The sequence below is a fragment of the Agelaius tricolor genome, unplaced genomic scaffold (genome assembly GCF_023055355.1).
Source record: "Agelaius tricolor isolate 1412-34295 unplaced genomic scaffold, bAgeTri1.0.p SCAF_9, whole genome shotgun sequence".
Classification (NCBI taxonomy): Eukaryota; Metazoa; Chordata; class Aves; order Passeriformes; family Icteridae; genus Agelaius; species Agelaius tricolor.
The window spans coordinates 40,274,561-40,292,003 of record NW_027269269.1 but is presented as its reverse complement, the minus strand read 5'-3'; the positions used below and the strand labels follow the sequence as shown (position 1 = coordinate 40,292,003).

Sequence of the window (17,443 nt, the reverse complement as noted above, 5' to 3'; positions counted from 1 at the left end):
GTATTACGTGCCTCTTTGGGAATTAAAACATGTTTGGTTTTTATGTGCTGGAAGATACTGCATCTTTCAAATTGTGTATATTACAGCTGCATATTCTCTAGCATACTGCAGTGTGGAAAGGCCCCCTTAAAGCATTGTCTGCTGGCAGTCATATATACATATTTCAGAGTGCTGATTTACTGTTTATCCTCTGTGTAAACATATGCGGTATGTAGGGCTTCAGCGTGGTCTGTGGAATGCAACTAGGCTGAGAAACTATTACAGAATACACTCTGGTGTGAAATTTATCATTTTGCTCTTTTTCCTATGCTTACATTACCACAAACATTTCTGCAGCAGATGGGAACTGAATTCTTAGTTTTGTTTATTTTTGTTTTGATTTGCTATTTTATGAGTTGATATTCTGATCTTGGTTTCCTCATTTCCCGAGTCAAAGCCATCTTGCTGCTGATTATACCTATAGCTTTTGTGATGGGAAGTAACTGTTTTGATGAGTTACATGCTGTGCTTCATTGTCACTACTTTATGTCCAGTGGTTCTGTTTATGACACAGTTTTATTTGCTGTATGAAGAGTAACCTGCCTCCTTTCTGTTCTCTGTAAACTGTAATTGCTTTTTAGCACAAGGGTATTGTTCTTCCAGATGAATATTTTACTTCTGATGAAGTTTTACAGATCTGGTTGCCAGATCTAGATTTAAAAGAAATAAGTGTATACCAAGTGCTTTGGAACTGGAGAGCAAAGTTATGGTAACAGCCATTAGCAAAAATGTCCCTGCCTGTAGAACCTGCATGATCCAGTGTAAATAAAAATATTCTTGGGGCCAGCAGACCTGAAACAAAGACTCCTTCTGTTGTAAGCCAAATTCAGTTGGAGCTGCATTGTTGCTTCAGCAGATCATTCAGCCCTTGTCACACAGAGCTGACTCTTATGTGGGTGTGTCACCTCTGAAATACCAAAAGTAGTTACTGCAGTCCATTGGTTGTTCTGCATGCATAAATTAGGCAGAGACCATCAGTCAAGGTGACAGTATTTGTGTGCAAGATGCTCACGCAGGTGATAGATAGATAGATAGATAGATAGATAGATAGATAGATAAATAGATTCATTGAGACTTGATGGTTGCAGAGGCTTTGTGGAAACCTTGTGCACAGAATTCCATTTTACTCCATTTTAGCTGTGCAGTTACTAAATTCCCATGATTTCCTCTAAGCCTACAATAAGAGGCAAGATAAAAGTAAAACATGATTGCAGGATGATTTTTTTCCTTCACAAAATGAATTTGTTTCTAGTTCACCACTTAAAGGAGATCTTACTTTGTGTTATAAAGCAAGTATATAAAAGTAGATGTGTTCCTGAAGGGCAGCATTAACCATACCATTGAACTTGCAGATTACCGAGTAAATGACAACATTGCTCCAACTATTCCCTACAACCAGTCTTATGACCAGAATACAGGTGGATCCTACAACAGCTCAGACAGAGGCAGCAGTACATCTGGTGAGTACCTGCAGTGTTTCCCAAGAAGCCTTAGGCTCTGTGGTGTCTGGATGCTGTAACTGTGGATAGCAATATTTACTGGGCTTAGAGGAGCGATGGGGAGGAATCCACAGACAGTCGATGTTGAACAGCACAAAAACTGTCCCAAAAGGTGCCTGTATTTCTGTTACATCCTCAGGATTGCTTAGTGTCATCCAAATGTCAGTTAAGTAACTGATTTTCTGAAATTGTGAAAGTCATGAACTCAAATGGTGGTTGGATTTCCTAATGCTGATGGTGTACTGGGTAATGTTGTGTTTTCCAGATGGGCAAGTTATAGCAATTTCTTTCCAACTGTCACCCAAAAAAAAAAAAAAAAAAGGATTTTCATTTTCATTTATGTGTTACCTTCCTTGTACTTTAGTCCTCATCTCTGGGGTCTACTTAGCCAATTCATGAACCAACTCAAGATACACAGTAGTTGAGTGATACCCAACAGAACTCTGCTTTAAGTTTTTCATTTTGTAAATTAAACCCCTGTATTTCATTGAGTAAAAAAGCATTCAGGCGTACATAAAATTTTTATTGTTTTCAGTCACTATATGTCAAAATTATTTATGTACATCGTTTAGATATAGATGGTAGATCTCATTGGCATCTCCTGTACAAACAATCTAAAAATCCTTTGTAAAAATCTTGAAACAAAACAGCTTTTTGTGCACTCTGTACTGTGGCACCACAGAATATGTTTTAATTCAAAAGTTATGTTTTATCATTGTAGTATAACCTTTTCACTTCCAGGCTTGCTTTCTGGTAGAGGTCTATGGGCTAAACCAGAGACAAAACATAGGCTTGGTTTGGGGCTTTACTGTAAGTGTGGTAGTTAGGCTGTGTTTATTTACATCAAACCAGATTCAGGGTGAGTTATAGCCGCAGTCACAAGTGCCTTGAACTTTACATCTACTAATCAAGATGCAGACTTTTCCCATTCTGTTCTGCTGTTTTCTTTGATAGTACAGTTGCCTTAATCCCAACCTGTGCTTTGTCCTGACTGATTCTGACTAAGGCACAGCAGAGACATAAATATGTTGATGTTGATGAGCCCTGCTGTGCCTCTGGATGATCTGAATTCTCAGTGGCTGGGAGGAGATAAGTACAGCTCCCAATTCTCCCAGCTGCTCAGCTGTGTTGTTCTGGGAGACAGCCTTTTGCCCATTCCCAGGTCTAAAAGATCAGGATGTGGTGCTGAGCCTGTTCTCAATGTTAAGACCTGAAATTCAGCATGAAACATCTCAGGGGTATGAACCATGCAAATTAAAAATGAGAGGGTGTTGTTCTCCATGCTGATACCTATTAGGGTTATTCATAACTCTTAACAATTTATAGTTGTATGCCAAGGAATCCGGCAGGAATGAAGCAAGGTGACCAAAGTAATAAATTAATTGTGTTGAACCATGTCTATATCATGGTGCTTAGGATACAGAATGCAGGTTGCCTTGGGATAGTTAGTGTCTTCCTTGACATACTAAGATAGCACAAAAACAATTTAACATAGCTGAAACGTGTATCTGGCAGCTCATGTGGGATGATAATTACCAGAACTACTGTCAGTAAGAGTGGAAAATCTGAGACAGCAGAAGTGAAAAAAAAAAAAAACCTTCCTAAATCTCTCTGCAGTATATTTAATCATGTATATAATGCTTTACTGTGATAATATAAAATCATGCCTCAGTTTAAGAGAGAAATGTGAATGATTCTAAAACATACTCAAAATCACAGTGACTTTATCTACATAAAAGGGGTTTATCTATAAGAAAGATGTAACAATAGCAAAGAAGGATTAAAATGTATAGATACCAAGGAACAATGGTTGAGCCAGTTCTCATCTTCGCCATGTCCAAACTTAAAATTTGCTACCACCTAAATAATTGGTCTTATTCACAGTTGTTTGAACTGTTAAAGCTGCATTGCTTTATTATGAGCTGTAATTTTCCAGTAATAGTAGTTGAAAACATTTGTGAAATACTTCATCGATCTTTTTTTTTTTCTGTTATTTTAGTTCTTCCAGCAATTATTTTCAACTGCACCTGCCATTTAGACTAAAAGTAGTAATTTCATTGTGCCTAAAATGTTTCAGTGGACAAGTACAAATTACCTATATTCAGTGACTTAATGCAACAGTAGAACTTTAATAGATCATATCTGTATCATATTGTATTTTAGGTTCTAGCAATTAAATAGGATAAAGGCACTTCAGAAAATATGTCTACAGCTCATTTGTTTTAGATGATAATCTTTAATGTAATTAACAGAAGTAGGAAGCTCACTCTTAATGACATTGCTTGTGAAATTCACTTATGGTTTTATCTCATTTTGACTGTTTATTTAAAAAATTAAAGTTTTGTATCCCATGTGTCTTTTTCATGCTATGTAAAGTTCCTGCTTAAATTCAAGCACTTAAAATGTAGATCAGTTCTACAAAGAGGCTACAAGCACAAACCAGTGTAAAAAGGAGGAATGCCAATTTGCTCAAAACTGAGCAAAACAATAAATTCTCAAAGAATGCAAGAACATCTGGGAAGGGACCGAAGTTGTTTTTGTTTTCATAACTAGTGGTGAGGAGAGACTTCAAAGCATTACAAATATGTGCTGCTTTTTATTCCCAGGGAGTCAAGGGCACAAGAAGGGTGCTCGGACCCCAAAGGCTCCCAAGCAAGCTGGCATGAACTGGGCAGATCTTCTCCCACCCCCTCCAGCACACCCACCTCCCCACAGCAACAGCGAAGATTACAGTCTTTCAGTGGATGAAGGGTAAGACTGTGCACCTCCCACTTGAACCACTAGTTAATTGAAGTGTGATTTGCCCTACAAGCTGGCAGTGACACCTTCCTCCAGCACTTCTCTGGTGCTGCTCGTGGAGCTGTAGCGTGGCAGTTTGGAGAGCACCACTGACAGTGGTGTGCATCCACTCAGCACATCCTTACCGAGCTGTTCTCGAGGGCACAGAGAGCAGTGCTTTGTTTCTGAGCTGTTAATACATGTATCAGATATGCTAATTACACAGTACAAATTTAAGTCCTTATTTTCTTAAAAAATTAATTTTAGCTATGACCAAGAAATTCCTTGTCCTGTGCCACCTGCAAGGATGTATCTGCAGCAGGATGAGCTAGAGGAAGAGGAAGAAGATGAGCGAGGTCCTACTCCACCTGTCCGAGGAGCAGCTTCCTCTCCAGCCGCTGTCTCCTATAGCCATCAGTCAACTGCCACCCTCACCCCCTCTCCCCAGGAAGAACTCCAGCCCATGTTACAGGACTGTCAGGAGGATCTGGGACACACACAACACCAACCTGACCGGAGGTGTGTGAATGCAAATGTAGCGAGAGAGATGTGACAAGAGTCATCCGAGCCCCACTGAAAATTCCTGGTGAATTTAGTGAGGCCAACAATTTCCCCGTTATTCTGTTGCTATTTAACTGCTAATCCAGGATGCTAGAACTATATTAACCTAAGAAATAAGTAATTAAGTTGCTTTGTTATTCTACCATGGGAAGAAATGCAGTATATCACTTGAGGGTACGTACGATACTGACATAAGTTAAATTCACAGTCATCAGGTTATTAAAGTGGTATCGTTAGCACAGCTTACCATATAATTACAGTTCCATTGTTTCCAATAGATTTACTGCATTATTACCATAAAATAGCATGCATTATTTCACAGTAACTGTGCAATTAACTTGTCACCAATATGTATGAATATATATAAATATATAATTTATATAACCTATAGATTTTCCTCCTCTCCTAAATCCTAATACAGGAAATTACTGCTTGCAAAATTTTCTTAACATTTCCATCTAACCTTATTTAAAGGAATGACCAACATTAATAAAGACAGATATTTGCTGCTGGGAAATTTTGTTTCTTCTCTGAGTTGCTTTTACAACTGTTTTGCATATAAACTCTCACAGCTTCTCTCCCATAAAACAGTGAATTCTGAATGAGCCCTTTTATGTATGATGCTTACATCTCTTGGCTTTTGTTTAGAAGGCACAGCTTTTCCATCCCAAGTGATGGGCTTTTATTATCTTTTTCCTCCAGTGGTTTGCACATATTGTTTATTGCCACAAATATATAAACTTACCGGCAGCATTCTATGTGGAATTTCTATTTTTAGCAAAATGTAAGCCTCTTAAAATGAAATTTATATGATTTTTTTAATTAGACTGTAGAGCTTTCATTTTTCAACATAAGTTACTGAATATTTATAGATGTATTTTCCAGAATGTTTTTTAAAAGTTAGGTCATCTTTATGGTTCCCATTTTGTATGTAGGCAGTATAAATGGGCCTATATCTGCTTTTACTTTAGCTCCCCCTACTTGACCTGCCTTGGTTTGTTTCCTTTACTCTTTATGGTAACACTTGTACTGTGTATCTTTTCCTCCTTTCCTCTTCTTTCCTTTCCTCTTCCTTATCTTCCTGAGTCTTTAAAATCACTTTTTTCATTATTGGATGGAAAATTTCCTGTAATTTCCATTGGTCCTGGTACACCAGTCCACAGAAATGTTCATTTTAATCACTTAAATTTTCTGGGTTATTTGAGAGGTGAAGCTAAAGTGGACACAAATGAAAAGGGGAAAAGCTAAGTGACCAATAGTCATGAGCGATGTTCCAGAATCTCTGTGATTTTCTGGAGATTGGGAGATGTGTCCTGACATACAGAATGGAGTAGGCACAGAAGCAGATGTACACAAACATGCATAACCAGCCAGCAGCTGTCTAGAAAGTAGAAATTTTGCTCAACACAAAGAATCCTGGCTGGTCACCATCAATGCCATCAAAACTTAGTGGCAGAGGGAGCTGGAAGGATGCTCCAATTTAAGCTTCCAGGCCATACCACTTACTCTTTTTGTGGACTGAAAAAATAAAATTTGTATTTATTTTGTCCTTCCTACAATGGCTAAATCTAGCTTTGCTGAAAATCTTAGAATTTGTTAGGGACTAATTTTGTCTTTTCCATCTTTTTTTTCCAAACGTTGTTTCTTTTCTTTTTGCTGCGTCCATCTCATCAGTTTTAAAGTAGTCATATAATTCTGTTTATTTGATTTTTGAGGCTTGGCTGGTTACCTGTTCCATCTGCTGGTGTTGATACAACCCAGGGCTGCTGTTGAGGAATTGGGTGTCCTGTGCTCAGCAGCTATAAGCCGTTCTGGATGGGTGGGGTCCTGTTTGAATGTGGTGTGGCAATACTTTCAAACTAGGAACACATTCCAAGTGGTGCCCTTCTACATTGATTTTGGGTGTTTTGGAAACGGTGTATAGTGAAATGTTAAATGGTGTGTAGTGAAAATAATGCCTGAAATACTGTTTGTCATAATTTTATTAGCTTTAGTCATAGTTCTGCTGGGTGTTACTTTGTTTGCTGGTCAGAACCAGGCATCTAGAATAGGATTCTGGTGGTGAGGGTGTACTGTAATATTTCTCTGTCTGGTGAGCTTGCTGGAAGTATAGCAAACTGAAATACAAACCTGTGGTCTGGAAGAGTCAAAAAGCAAAGAAAAAAACTAAAGATTTAGTGGGATAGCAGGTGGTATCATGTTGAACCCAGAGCTGAGATAGGAGACAATGTCACTGTGTAAGCAAGAACCTGCATCAGATAAAGGGGAAAGAAGAATTGTTAATTCTGTATGCCCATGAACCAGCTGCTCTCAATTAGCCTATCCCTAAAGGTTGGCAGCTCAAGAACTCTAACATATTTTGTAACCAATTGCCTGTCTTCTTATACCAAAACCTAGAGAATAGACAAATATATCACAACGACATTTGTCACAAGAGCTTTAAATTCAGGCTGTAAGACTTTATTGGGCAAGGTCTCTAGTCAAAGCAGGTACAGATTACAGCAACAGCTTCTGAGATTTGGGGGTGCTGTTATAAAATTATTATTGGATATTTATCCCTATTTTTCATTCTGCTCAGTACTTAATGCAGCAAGTGAGAAATAGTAATGATGTAGTCCAGGGAGGATCCAGTTGTCTCTTCCCATAGAGTCATAGGTCTTTCCATGCTAACATTTCTTTCCAAAATTAACATACATTCCCATTTATTAAAATAAAAAATTAAAAAAAAAAAAAATTGCATGTTGTCCATACAAAAGAGTTGATTTAACCATGAGAGTCACCATTTCTCAATGAGATAAGAGGGCAAAGTTGACAAAGGAAAATTACTTTAAAATTTTTTTCAAAGCAGACTGCAGTAGAAATTCCTGGTGAGCACAGCCAGCAGAGAATGGGAGAGCCATCACTGCAGAAAGTGTGTTTTCCTGCAGACAAATGGCACTTAAAGAGCATGTCTGTGGCCCTATGAAGAACTGTTAACAGTGTTGCTACCTGGAACTTCTGAGTGAAGTATTAACTAATCTTGAACATTGATCTGATATCTTATACTTTGCCTCCTTAAGCCGAAGATACCATTACTGACAAATTAAGATCAAAATTAGTTAACCCATACATCTGTATTCATGTTGGTACCCGTAAGGCCTAGAACTAACAGTATGGTAGAAAATACTTTTATTTCATCACCTAGATCAATTTAAAAATAATGAAGTTGCAGTCTCTCTTTTCATATCTTTCTGAATCACCAGGGTAGGTGGAGGGAAGATAATGTTAATGGAGCAATCTATTTGGATAGATGCATCTGTTGGCATTAGTAGTTTCAAGCTATATGTTTACAGTTATTTCTTTTGCTTATATTCTCAAGGGTGCACAAATAATTTTGTTGATAGCCACATGATCTGTAACCAATTTTTTGGTTACCATTTTCTTTGCTTAGCTCTACATGTGTTATTTAAGGAAAATGAACAGCTTTATCATTAAAGTCAGTGATAAAGGAACCATGTTAAAAAAATCAGGTTTCTTTGTGATAGTTTTCAAGCTACGTAGCTGTCAGTTCTGACTTACAGCAAACGTATAAACTGAAAAAACAAACCTGAGCATTTCACATATAAATTAGGTGGATTTAAAAAGGCCCGCCAAGCTTGCTGGGAAATAAAAAAACTATTTTCATCAATCTTCTGTTTCCTCTGACTTCATTACGCGGTTTCAATTCTTCTCACCCTTGTGTTTTTATGCAGACGTCAACCTGTGAGTCCTCCACCCCCTCCAAGGCCCATCTCCCCACCACACACCTACGGATACATCTCAGGGCCCTTGGTCTCTGACATGGATACCGACGCCCCGGAAGAGGAGGAGGACGAGGCGGATATCGAGGTTGCCAAGATGCAGAACAGGAGGCTCCTTTTGCGTGGCCTGGAGCAGACCCCTGCCTCCAGCGTTGGGGATCTGGAGAGCTCCGTGACAGGCTCCATGATCAATGGCTGGGGCTCGGCCTCTGAGGAGGACAACATCTCCAGCGGGCGCTCCAGTGTCAGCTCCTCCGACGGATCCTTCTTCACCGACGCCGACTTTGCACAGGCCGTGGCAGCAGCCGCCGAGTACGCCGGGCTCAAAGTGGCCAGGAGGCAAATGCACGAGGCAGCAGGAGGTGAGTGCTCCTCTGCTCCACGGCAGTGTCGGGGTCTCTGCTTGTCAGAGTGACCCCGAGAAAAGTTAGAAAGTCTCTCTTCCCAGCCTGGCGCTCGAAGAAGGAGTCAGAGCTCTTCATTTCTCGGTCTCAAGGTTGTTGTATCTTATCTATGAAATTCTTTCTCCTGTCCTGCCAAGGTTCACTCAGCAAGACAGTCAGAGGCACTCTCTCTGCCCTCAGCGTGGTTTTATGTCTTTATACTAAAAACTACATGTACAATGTTTGCAATTACTTTCCAATACCTATCACCTATGTTAGACAGTGAGCTTCTACTCTAAGCCAATCTAAAAGTACCAACATCACAGCAGAAAATGGAGGCTAAGAAGAAGAAGAAGAAAGGCAGGACACGCCCAGATTCCTCCAACTTGCCTTCTGAACCCCCATTCTAAAAACCCCAAAAATTTACTTTTTCACCTCATGATAAATCCACTATCATTCTGTTTAATTTGTTGTGGCGTGCAGATCTTCATCTAAGGTTGGTAATTTTCTCCATGGGTGATAATCAAAACCACAGGCATTTTGGGCTCTGAGCCAGGGTCTCTGAGACCCCTAGCTGGGGTCTTGGCTGCTCAGGACAGCCAGAGGGATGTCCTGGGTCCTGTCATGGGAGAACCAAAAAAGTGGCCACTGTGAAATGAACCTGTCCACAGGCGCCTTCTGAACTCCTGTTCTTGGGATGTTTAGAAGTCAGGGAGAGGCAGGACAGGAGTTTTGGTGAAACAGTTCAAATAAGTTGCTGCTCTACAGTGTTTCTCCTAAGTAGCTCCTAGTTCTTTGGTCTCACTGATCACAGACAAACACCAGCCCTGCTGATGGATTTGTACCCAGAACTGAATGGGGGTGGCGGGGGGGAAAGGATTATAGAAGTCTATCTTTTCCCAGTATAAGGCTCCCAGTGTTTTCAGCTACTCTGAAGAGTGTTTCAGCCACAAGAGAAGAAGATTTAATCCCTCTCTCTTGAAATGTCCAAACAAATAGTAAACCTTTAGATTAATATTTTCCCTGGATTTTGATTTGATTTTTTTTTTGAGGAATTCTGTTCAGGCTTTTACTGTTTTATTATTGGGATGAGCTGGCTTTGTGTTGGTTTCGTATTTTGATAGCTGTTATGAATTGCATTTTAAATTATAGATTATGCATATGCAGCAGGGCCTTATGCACATGGTTGCGTTTTCACTTTTCCTTTCTCCTGAAACACCACTGAACATACAAAACATGATATTTGAAATATTGCATTTTTTACTACATACTGGATACTAGTAGCACTGGATATATACAGGTATACTGGATATATACAGTAACCTTACTAGGCAAAATGGATATTGTTGTACTTCATCTAAAAAATAAGAATACAGCAGGCTGGCATGAAGGTTTCAGGCAGTTCCATGAATGTTTTGACAATCAATCCTATTAAACTGCCAGACCTGCAGAAGAGATACTCTGTCACAACTGTGTCCACCCTGACTCCACAGATTTTCAACCTTCCTCCCACTTCAGATATCCTCTCCCAGTTAACAGCCCTTTGTTTCATTTCAACACAGCTGTTCATCATGAAGAGTGAGAGGGGAGGTAATTTAGTAATTCTGGATGAAATCCTGACCGATTGAAGTAGGTGGCAAAAGTCCCATTCGTACCCACAGGGCCAGGATTTTATCCCTTTTGTACAAATAAATTCCTATAAATATGTGTAGAGACTTATATGTTTAGAAAAGGTCTTTTTACATACGTTTGCTAATATTTTTGCAACAGTTAAGTTCATGTTATGCAATGATTTATATATATTGGTATTGTGTGTGCCTGACTGCATGTCCTTAAAATGTGACACTTCTTGTCTGCAAATAATCCGTGATAAAATGCCAGCCATCCAGCCTCAGTGCATTCCTGAAAATTCACTCAAAGTGGCAGAGGGGACTTCTGTACCCAAGACCTGCTGGTCACTTGCTCTGCTTATGGCAGGGATGACCTCATGTGGCCCAAGCTAGGGGAGGAGGAACCTGAAAGGGAAATGTCCTGCTCTTTCCAGAAACTGGCTGGGTGGGAATCCTGCTTGTGCTTGCCTGCTGATGGATTTCGTGCTCCTGGGGCAGGAGCTACCAGCTACCAAGCAGCTGGATAATTTCTGTGCAACCAAGCCAGCCTGCCTAATGATAGGATAGCAAATGCCCCGATTTAGTTGCAGCTCATTCTAAAACTGGATGAGCTTTACTATTGTTCCAACAGTGTATTTTTAGGTTTTGTACAGCAAGAGCATTCTGATGTGAACAGAAAAAGTATGAAAGGTCTTTATTTTAGGTAAGAAGAATAATTGCTATTGTTCTATATCCATTTGCAGGCCGTAGACATTTTCATGCATCGCACTGTCCCAGACCCACCAGCCCTGTATCTACCGACAGCAACATGAGTGCTGTTGTAATACAGAAGGTCCGACCTGCCAAAAAGCAAAAACACCAGCCAGGACATCTGCGCAGAGAAGTCTACACAGATGGTGAGTCCACTGAAACGGGTGAAAGCCTCAGTGAACCTTTCTAAATGTGCATTCAGTGCGTGCGCGTGAAATTTTTTCCGCAGAGATAACGCTGCGTTTCAGAATTCAGTGATTTGTGTTTCCTGTTGCTAAACAAGCTGAACAGTTTAATCATTTTAAATGCCAGAGTTCCTTAATACTGTACATTGATGCTGCCACTCCAGAGCCTTGCACCTGTTTTCTATAGTGTCCTAATCGGCTAATTACCGTCATTAGTTAAGAGCCCAGATAGCTTAAATAGTACAGTCATTGAGAATAATGCTTGGTTAGGATTAAAATCTTTGTTCATGTGACTGACTATTAAAACCTTCAGAATGTGTCCTTTCCTGGAAAAAAGCAATTCACCGTTCGAATGGTGGGCAGCACAAATGCAGTGAATTGTAATCCTGGCCACAGCGTTGTTGCAAGCGGTTACTTTGTGAGTGAAAGCAAAATCTAATCATCTTCTCTCATGCCTTCACACACAATATCAACTCTTGCTGAAAAGGTAGTGCTTGTATTCTCTTGGGGGTGTAGGATGATAATGCAAACATTGTGATGTTGTCTAGAGAGAGCCTTTAATGAAAATGCCTCAGGTGGTGCAGCTTTTATTAAAGCACTGCCTTCCAGTTGTATGAAACAATCCGTGGGCTTTGTTGGAAATTCATGTAAGATAAATTCCCCAAGACTTAACCCATCTTGTCAAGTTTGCGGAATTTGCTAACAGGAGGGAGATGTGGGGGAAGGGGAGGGGAGGGAAGGGAAAAAGAGAGGAGGGCAGAGCTCCCCACCTCCTGCTTCTCTCCAACAACAATCTGATTAGGACTTTCATTACCAGCCTGAATTTTTTCAAAGAGGGGCATCATTTGCCATTATCATATGAAAGGCTAATATTATAGATCCTTATCCAGGGTTACAAGAAGGGAGTTTTGAACCACTTCTCCCTGTGATTCCTGCCACTTGACGAAAAAATTTAATACAAAGCTCAAAGCACGATGAGCAGAAGTAATTTAGCAATGAGTGGTTGTCCGTGCTATTATCTGTACTTTATTGGGAGTATTTTCTCTCAGTAGCATCTATCTGATATTAGGCTGCGTTAAATGCTGGCATGACACAGTGCACCTGGGCCTCTTGGCTTGTGCCCAGGCCCCTTCTGTCAGCCAAACTGAGCTGTTGGAATATTATCTGATTTCAAGAGGTTATTACAGTGCTTTTGTGCATGTTTGCTTCTGTGAAAGGACAACACAAGGTGTAAATCCCAAAACTGTACCAGAAACGTTACGTTTATGAGACTCTTGTAATGGCGTTTCACTGGATATTTTATTGACATTTTATCTGCTTTTATTCTCTAGAAGAGAATGCTCTTAACTGAATAATTGGCAAAGCATCAAGCCTCAATACAAACGCAATAGCTAGGACATCAGAAATAAATAAATAAAGGTGTTTTATGTGGCCATTTGCTTCTAACATGAGGATAAATAAGAGGTGGGCCTGTATTTGATGACAGGTTTTTTGTGAAAGTAGTTATACAGAGTTAAATCATAGAGCCATTGTCATTAAATTTTACAATATAGATTTGACAACCATGATCAATATTTGTTTTGTCTTATGTAGCACCTGCTTATTTCAGCATATTTTGTAATTAGGTAAGAATTTCCACTAACCTTTTTATAGTGCAATACAGTGTGGTCATTCAGGGAATAGCAAATTATGGCTTTAATTCTGGCAGAGCTAATAAAATCCAGTTCAAAGGTCGAAGGACTTGTTTGGTTTTGATATTTTTTTTAATTGTTATTTTTTCCCCTCAGTCTATTTGCATAAGTATATTTGGAACCTTACTGTAGATTCTAACCATTCACTTTAATAGCCTCATCTAGTATATTGTGACCCTTTAGAATTAGCTATAAAGTAACATATAGTAATTGTTTTCCTTAGGTGGAAAAAAGTGGTATGGATGAATGAATGAAACATTTAAGCACAATTGACCTCTCTGAGATATACTTAGGTTTTTATACTGGCTTGATGACTATTATTTATCTTTTTTTATAAAGGAGTGCCTGATACAGAGTTGCTTTTTTTCCTCATAACAAGTAAACATATATGTGTTTGTAGTAGTGGGGGAATAAAAAGCAGAAATATTCGATAAATACTAAAAAGAGAAAAATATATTCCTTCGTTACTTTCTCAGCCTCTGAAATGGAATTTTAAAGAATTGCATATAAAGAATTTTCTACTGTTCCCAAATTACCTGAATAAGTACTTGCTAGTACTTCTATGAAATACAAGTGTAATGAAGAATTTAAATGATTAGTTGACAGGAAAAATATATAAGTAAATTAAAGACATTCATGAATAGTAGAAAATGCCAGGAGGATTATCAGCAGCAATATATATAAAAATTCAAAATTTTTATATATATTTCTTTCAAAATTATCTTTTTTTACTTTCATCGTACAGACAAATCTGTGAAAGAGACTGATCTTTCTGAAGGTGTGTTTGTTACTAATGTAGCAATAAAAGGCCTACTACTACCTATTTTTAAATGAGTTCTCTCTAATCTACTCTGCACAGTCCAAGTAGTAACAATTTTGTGTTTTCTATGAGCATTAGTTCAAGTCAGTTGCCACTTTATGTGGGATGGGATTTCAGCTCACTCGTTTTGTTCCTTGACCATCATCCAGGCAGTGAAAGGTTCTTCATATTTGTTGCTAAAAATCTTTGCACAGTAGGTGGTAAGGATTAAAATGTATGAATTTTTAATTGCTCTTCATCTAGCCTTTTAGGAGGGTTTACTAAGAATGCATTACAAGAACCAACTAGCAGATGTACCCTCCTTCTCAACCTTGACTGACCTACTTACATATTTAATTTAGAAAACCAAACTTTAAAAGGATATGTTTGTCTTTTCTAAAAATATATATGGGAGACTCTCCTCTCAACTGTCTTGAATTGATTTATCAGTTGTTACAAACCCTAGAATTGTAACCATTTAGATAAAAAGGATAAAAGTACTTTGCCATTGTTCTGATTCAGTAGGTCTTTCAGTAGAAATTATGCCTTTCACAGTTCACATGAGATTTTAAATCCTGATTCTTCTTTAAATCTCTGAGTGAGGAAAAATTACTAAACAGTTTTGCAACTAACTGGCTGAGACTGTAACTGAGTTATTTAGCTGTGTTACCAATGACATGATGTCAGGGCAGCTGAATTTCTCACAAAAGGCAGTTGAACACCTGCCAAATATTCCTTGAATTTTCACTTGGAAATGTTAAGCCTTTATGCATGCCAACACCATTTGTACTTTTTGTCTCCCTCTGCTTGTGCAGTACAAAACAATCTACTCTGTATGAAGCAAATTTTAGCAAGGTACAAAAAAAGTAGGAATTCATTTCTTACTCTGCTAAAAATCAGCTTGTTATTGAATTATAATAATTTTCAGATGCTTGTCCTCTTCTCAGCCCTTACTTCTGAGTCCATTATATTTTTAAATACAGAATTTTTTACTTGAGGGAGGTTTTGTGGAGTGAAAACTGTTTTGATAATTATGCGAATGTACATAAAAGAAAAAAAAGGCAACAGCTTTTATACATCATACTGGGCTTTGCTGTATTAATTTGTCCACTCAGTTATTGTGTACAGTGTGAGCCATGTTTCTTGAGAGACAAAGCATGAAAACAACTTCACTACATGAATAATAGCTCACATTATGATGTGTCTGGAAATCTTAAATGCTGGCTAAGGCTTTTTCAAGTCAGGAACAATCTTGAGTTTTGCCTACCAGCATGAACATAAAATAGACTGAAAATTCACTTCATATCTTACAGAATGGTAGAATGGTCTAGGTGGGAAGGAACCTCAAAGGTTACCTGGTTCTAACCCCCTGCCATGGCCAGGGACACCTTAGAACAGGTTTCTCAGAGCCCCATCCAGCCTTGCCTTGAACACTTCCAGGGGTTGTCTTCAGTATTGCATCAAATCTGTAACTGCTATTTTCTTTAAGGTATGACTGAAAAAATCTACAGCTTGATAGAGTTTAAAAGAGAGAGTTGCCTAATGAAGCCTAATTGCTTCATTGGTCACTACTTACAATTCATCTTGTTGTGCTTATTTGTGGTTTCTCCACTTTAGTGTTAAACTAATTTAGCAGATTATTTTTCCTCAACTCTGTTTAGCTTATGCCATGGTTCCTATGTGTGTTCTCATTTAGAAAATTATCCTCTGCCCTTTCAAAAGACACCTATGGAAGGTTTCTCCTGTAGGCTGAGCTATGAAATGGCATCCATTAATTGTTTGAGTTACATGGGAAGCAGGATAACAGTAATACATAGACATGAATGAAACATGTGAGCACAGCTGACCTTTAACAAATACTTCTGAGTTCTTTCCATTGGTTTGATGTTGCTTTGTGATTTATTTTTATTCCTTACAATGGAAGCTTCCATTTTGCTTTTAATAAGAAGTGTGCCAGTTTGTACTCGAGGAGGCAGATTGAATCTGGATTTTCTCTGTGATCTGAGCTGTTAAAATAAATACCACAGGGGTGTAATAGTGTTGACCTCTGAAAGGGATTTTTTTTCCCTCTGTTAAGGATTCTCAGTCAGAAGCACTATGTTATAATGAAGATTTTTATAGTTTCCCTGCAGGTTGCAAAAATGTTCTTGAAAGCAAATATCACTTTTCTTTAGTTATTATTGTACCTACCATAGAGCTGCTGCCAGTTTATGAAATATTTTATATCAGTGCATCTTTCTTTTCCATAGTAAAGATTCAACACCACTTTGTTCCTTGTCCTGTGTGGCTGTAGAGGATTCTTGAATAAAGTAGTTTGTTCCAAGCTGTATTTAACAGGCTACAGGAATGTTCCTTCCATTCATATTTGTTCAGCCATGGCACATCTGCTGGACACTGGCTCCAAGGGAGGCTGAAAAAGCTGATGTTGGATATCTACACTCCCTTTACATCAGCAGGTTCAAGAGAAGGGCTGTTCAGTGCTTTATTGAAGAAAAAGTGAGTGGAGCATGTGACACAAGACATTGCATTGTCCTGGTTTCAGCTGGGGTAGAGTCAATTTCTTCTCAGCAGCTGTTACAGGGCTTTGTTTTGGATCAGAATAAGAATGGTGTTGATGTTTTTTTTTTTTACTAAGGTGTGTTTATCTTAAGTCAAAGACTTTTTTTTTTCTTGTTTTATGCTCTGCCAAGTGAGGAGGTGCACAGAAGAACCTGGGAGGGAGCGTAGCTGGGACAGGTGACCCAAACTGACCCAAGGGATGTTCCACACCATGGAATGTTGTGTCCAGTATATAAACTGGGGATTTACCGAGAGGGGTTCAGGGAGGGGGATCTGGCATTGATGGGTCAGTGACCAGGGGGTGGTGAGCAATTGCATTCTGCATCACTTTTTTTTCCCCCCCTCATTGTTATCATTATTGTTGTTGTTTACCATTATTGTATTATTTTCCTTTTCAATTATTAAACTGCTCCTAGCTCAACATACAACTTTTACTTTGATTGTCCTTCCCATTCCACTGGGGTGAGAGAGGTGAAAGGTTGAGCAAGTGGCTGAGAGGAATTTCCTCTCCAGCTGGGCTTAAAACCATGACAGTCCTTTTTGGTGCCCAGCACGCACCCCAGAGGGTTGAGATAAGGACAAATCTGACCAGAGGGATTTAAAAGAAAAGCACTGGTTCCAAAAGTCTACACTTCTGAGTTTAAGTATCTTCATCCACTTCTGAGTCAGTGTGTCCTCTTCTGAGGGAAGACAATACTGTGAGAAGAAAGTATTCCTCAGGAAGGAAAGAATTGTTGGAATCTCCACAGGCTAATTCGGAGTTTGTTTTATTTTTTAATCCAAGTTCTGTAATTGCTAACAGTGTTCTGT

At 38.9% G+C, this 17,443-nt stretch overlaps 1 protein-coding gene across 8 annotated transcripts in view; it reads left to right on the top strand.

Annotated features, from left to right (window-relative positions):
* Positions 1-17,443, top strand: part of ROBO1 (roundabout guidance receptor 1) — a 687,918-nt gene that overhangs the window by 664,037 nt on the left and 6,438 nt on the right. For 7 of the 8 annotated variants that reach the window (XM_071433703.1, XM_071433705.1, XM_071433710.1 and 4 more), the window contains 5 exons: positions 1,392-1,499; positions 4,145-4,289; positions 4,584-4,835; positions 8,609-9,018; positions 11,393-11,545. In XM_071433703.1, coding sequence (XP_071289804.1) covers positions 1,392-1,499; positions 4,145-4,289; positions 4,584-4,835; positions 8,609-9,018; positions 11,393-11,545 — 1,068 coding nt within the window. The remainder of the gene's footprint in view (positions 1-1,391; positions 1,500-4,144; positions 4,290-4,583; positions 4,836-8,608; positions 9,019-11,392; positions 11,546-17,443) is intronic. The other variant, XM_071433709.1, reaches the window with a different exon arrangement.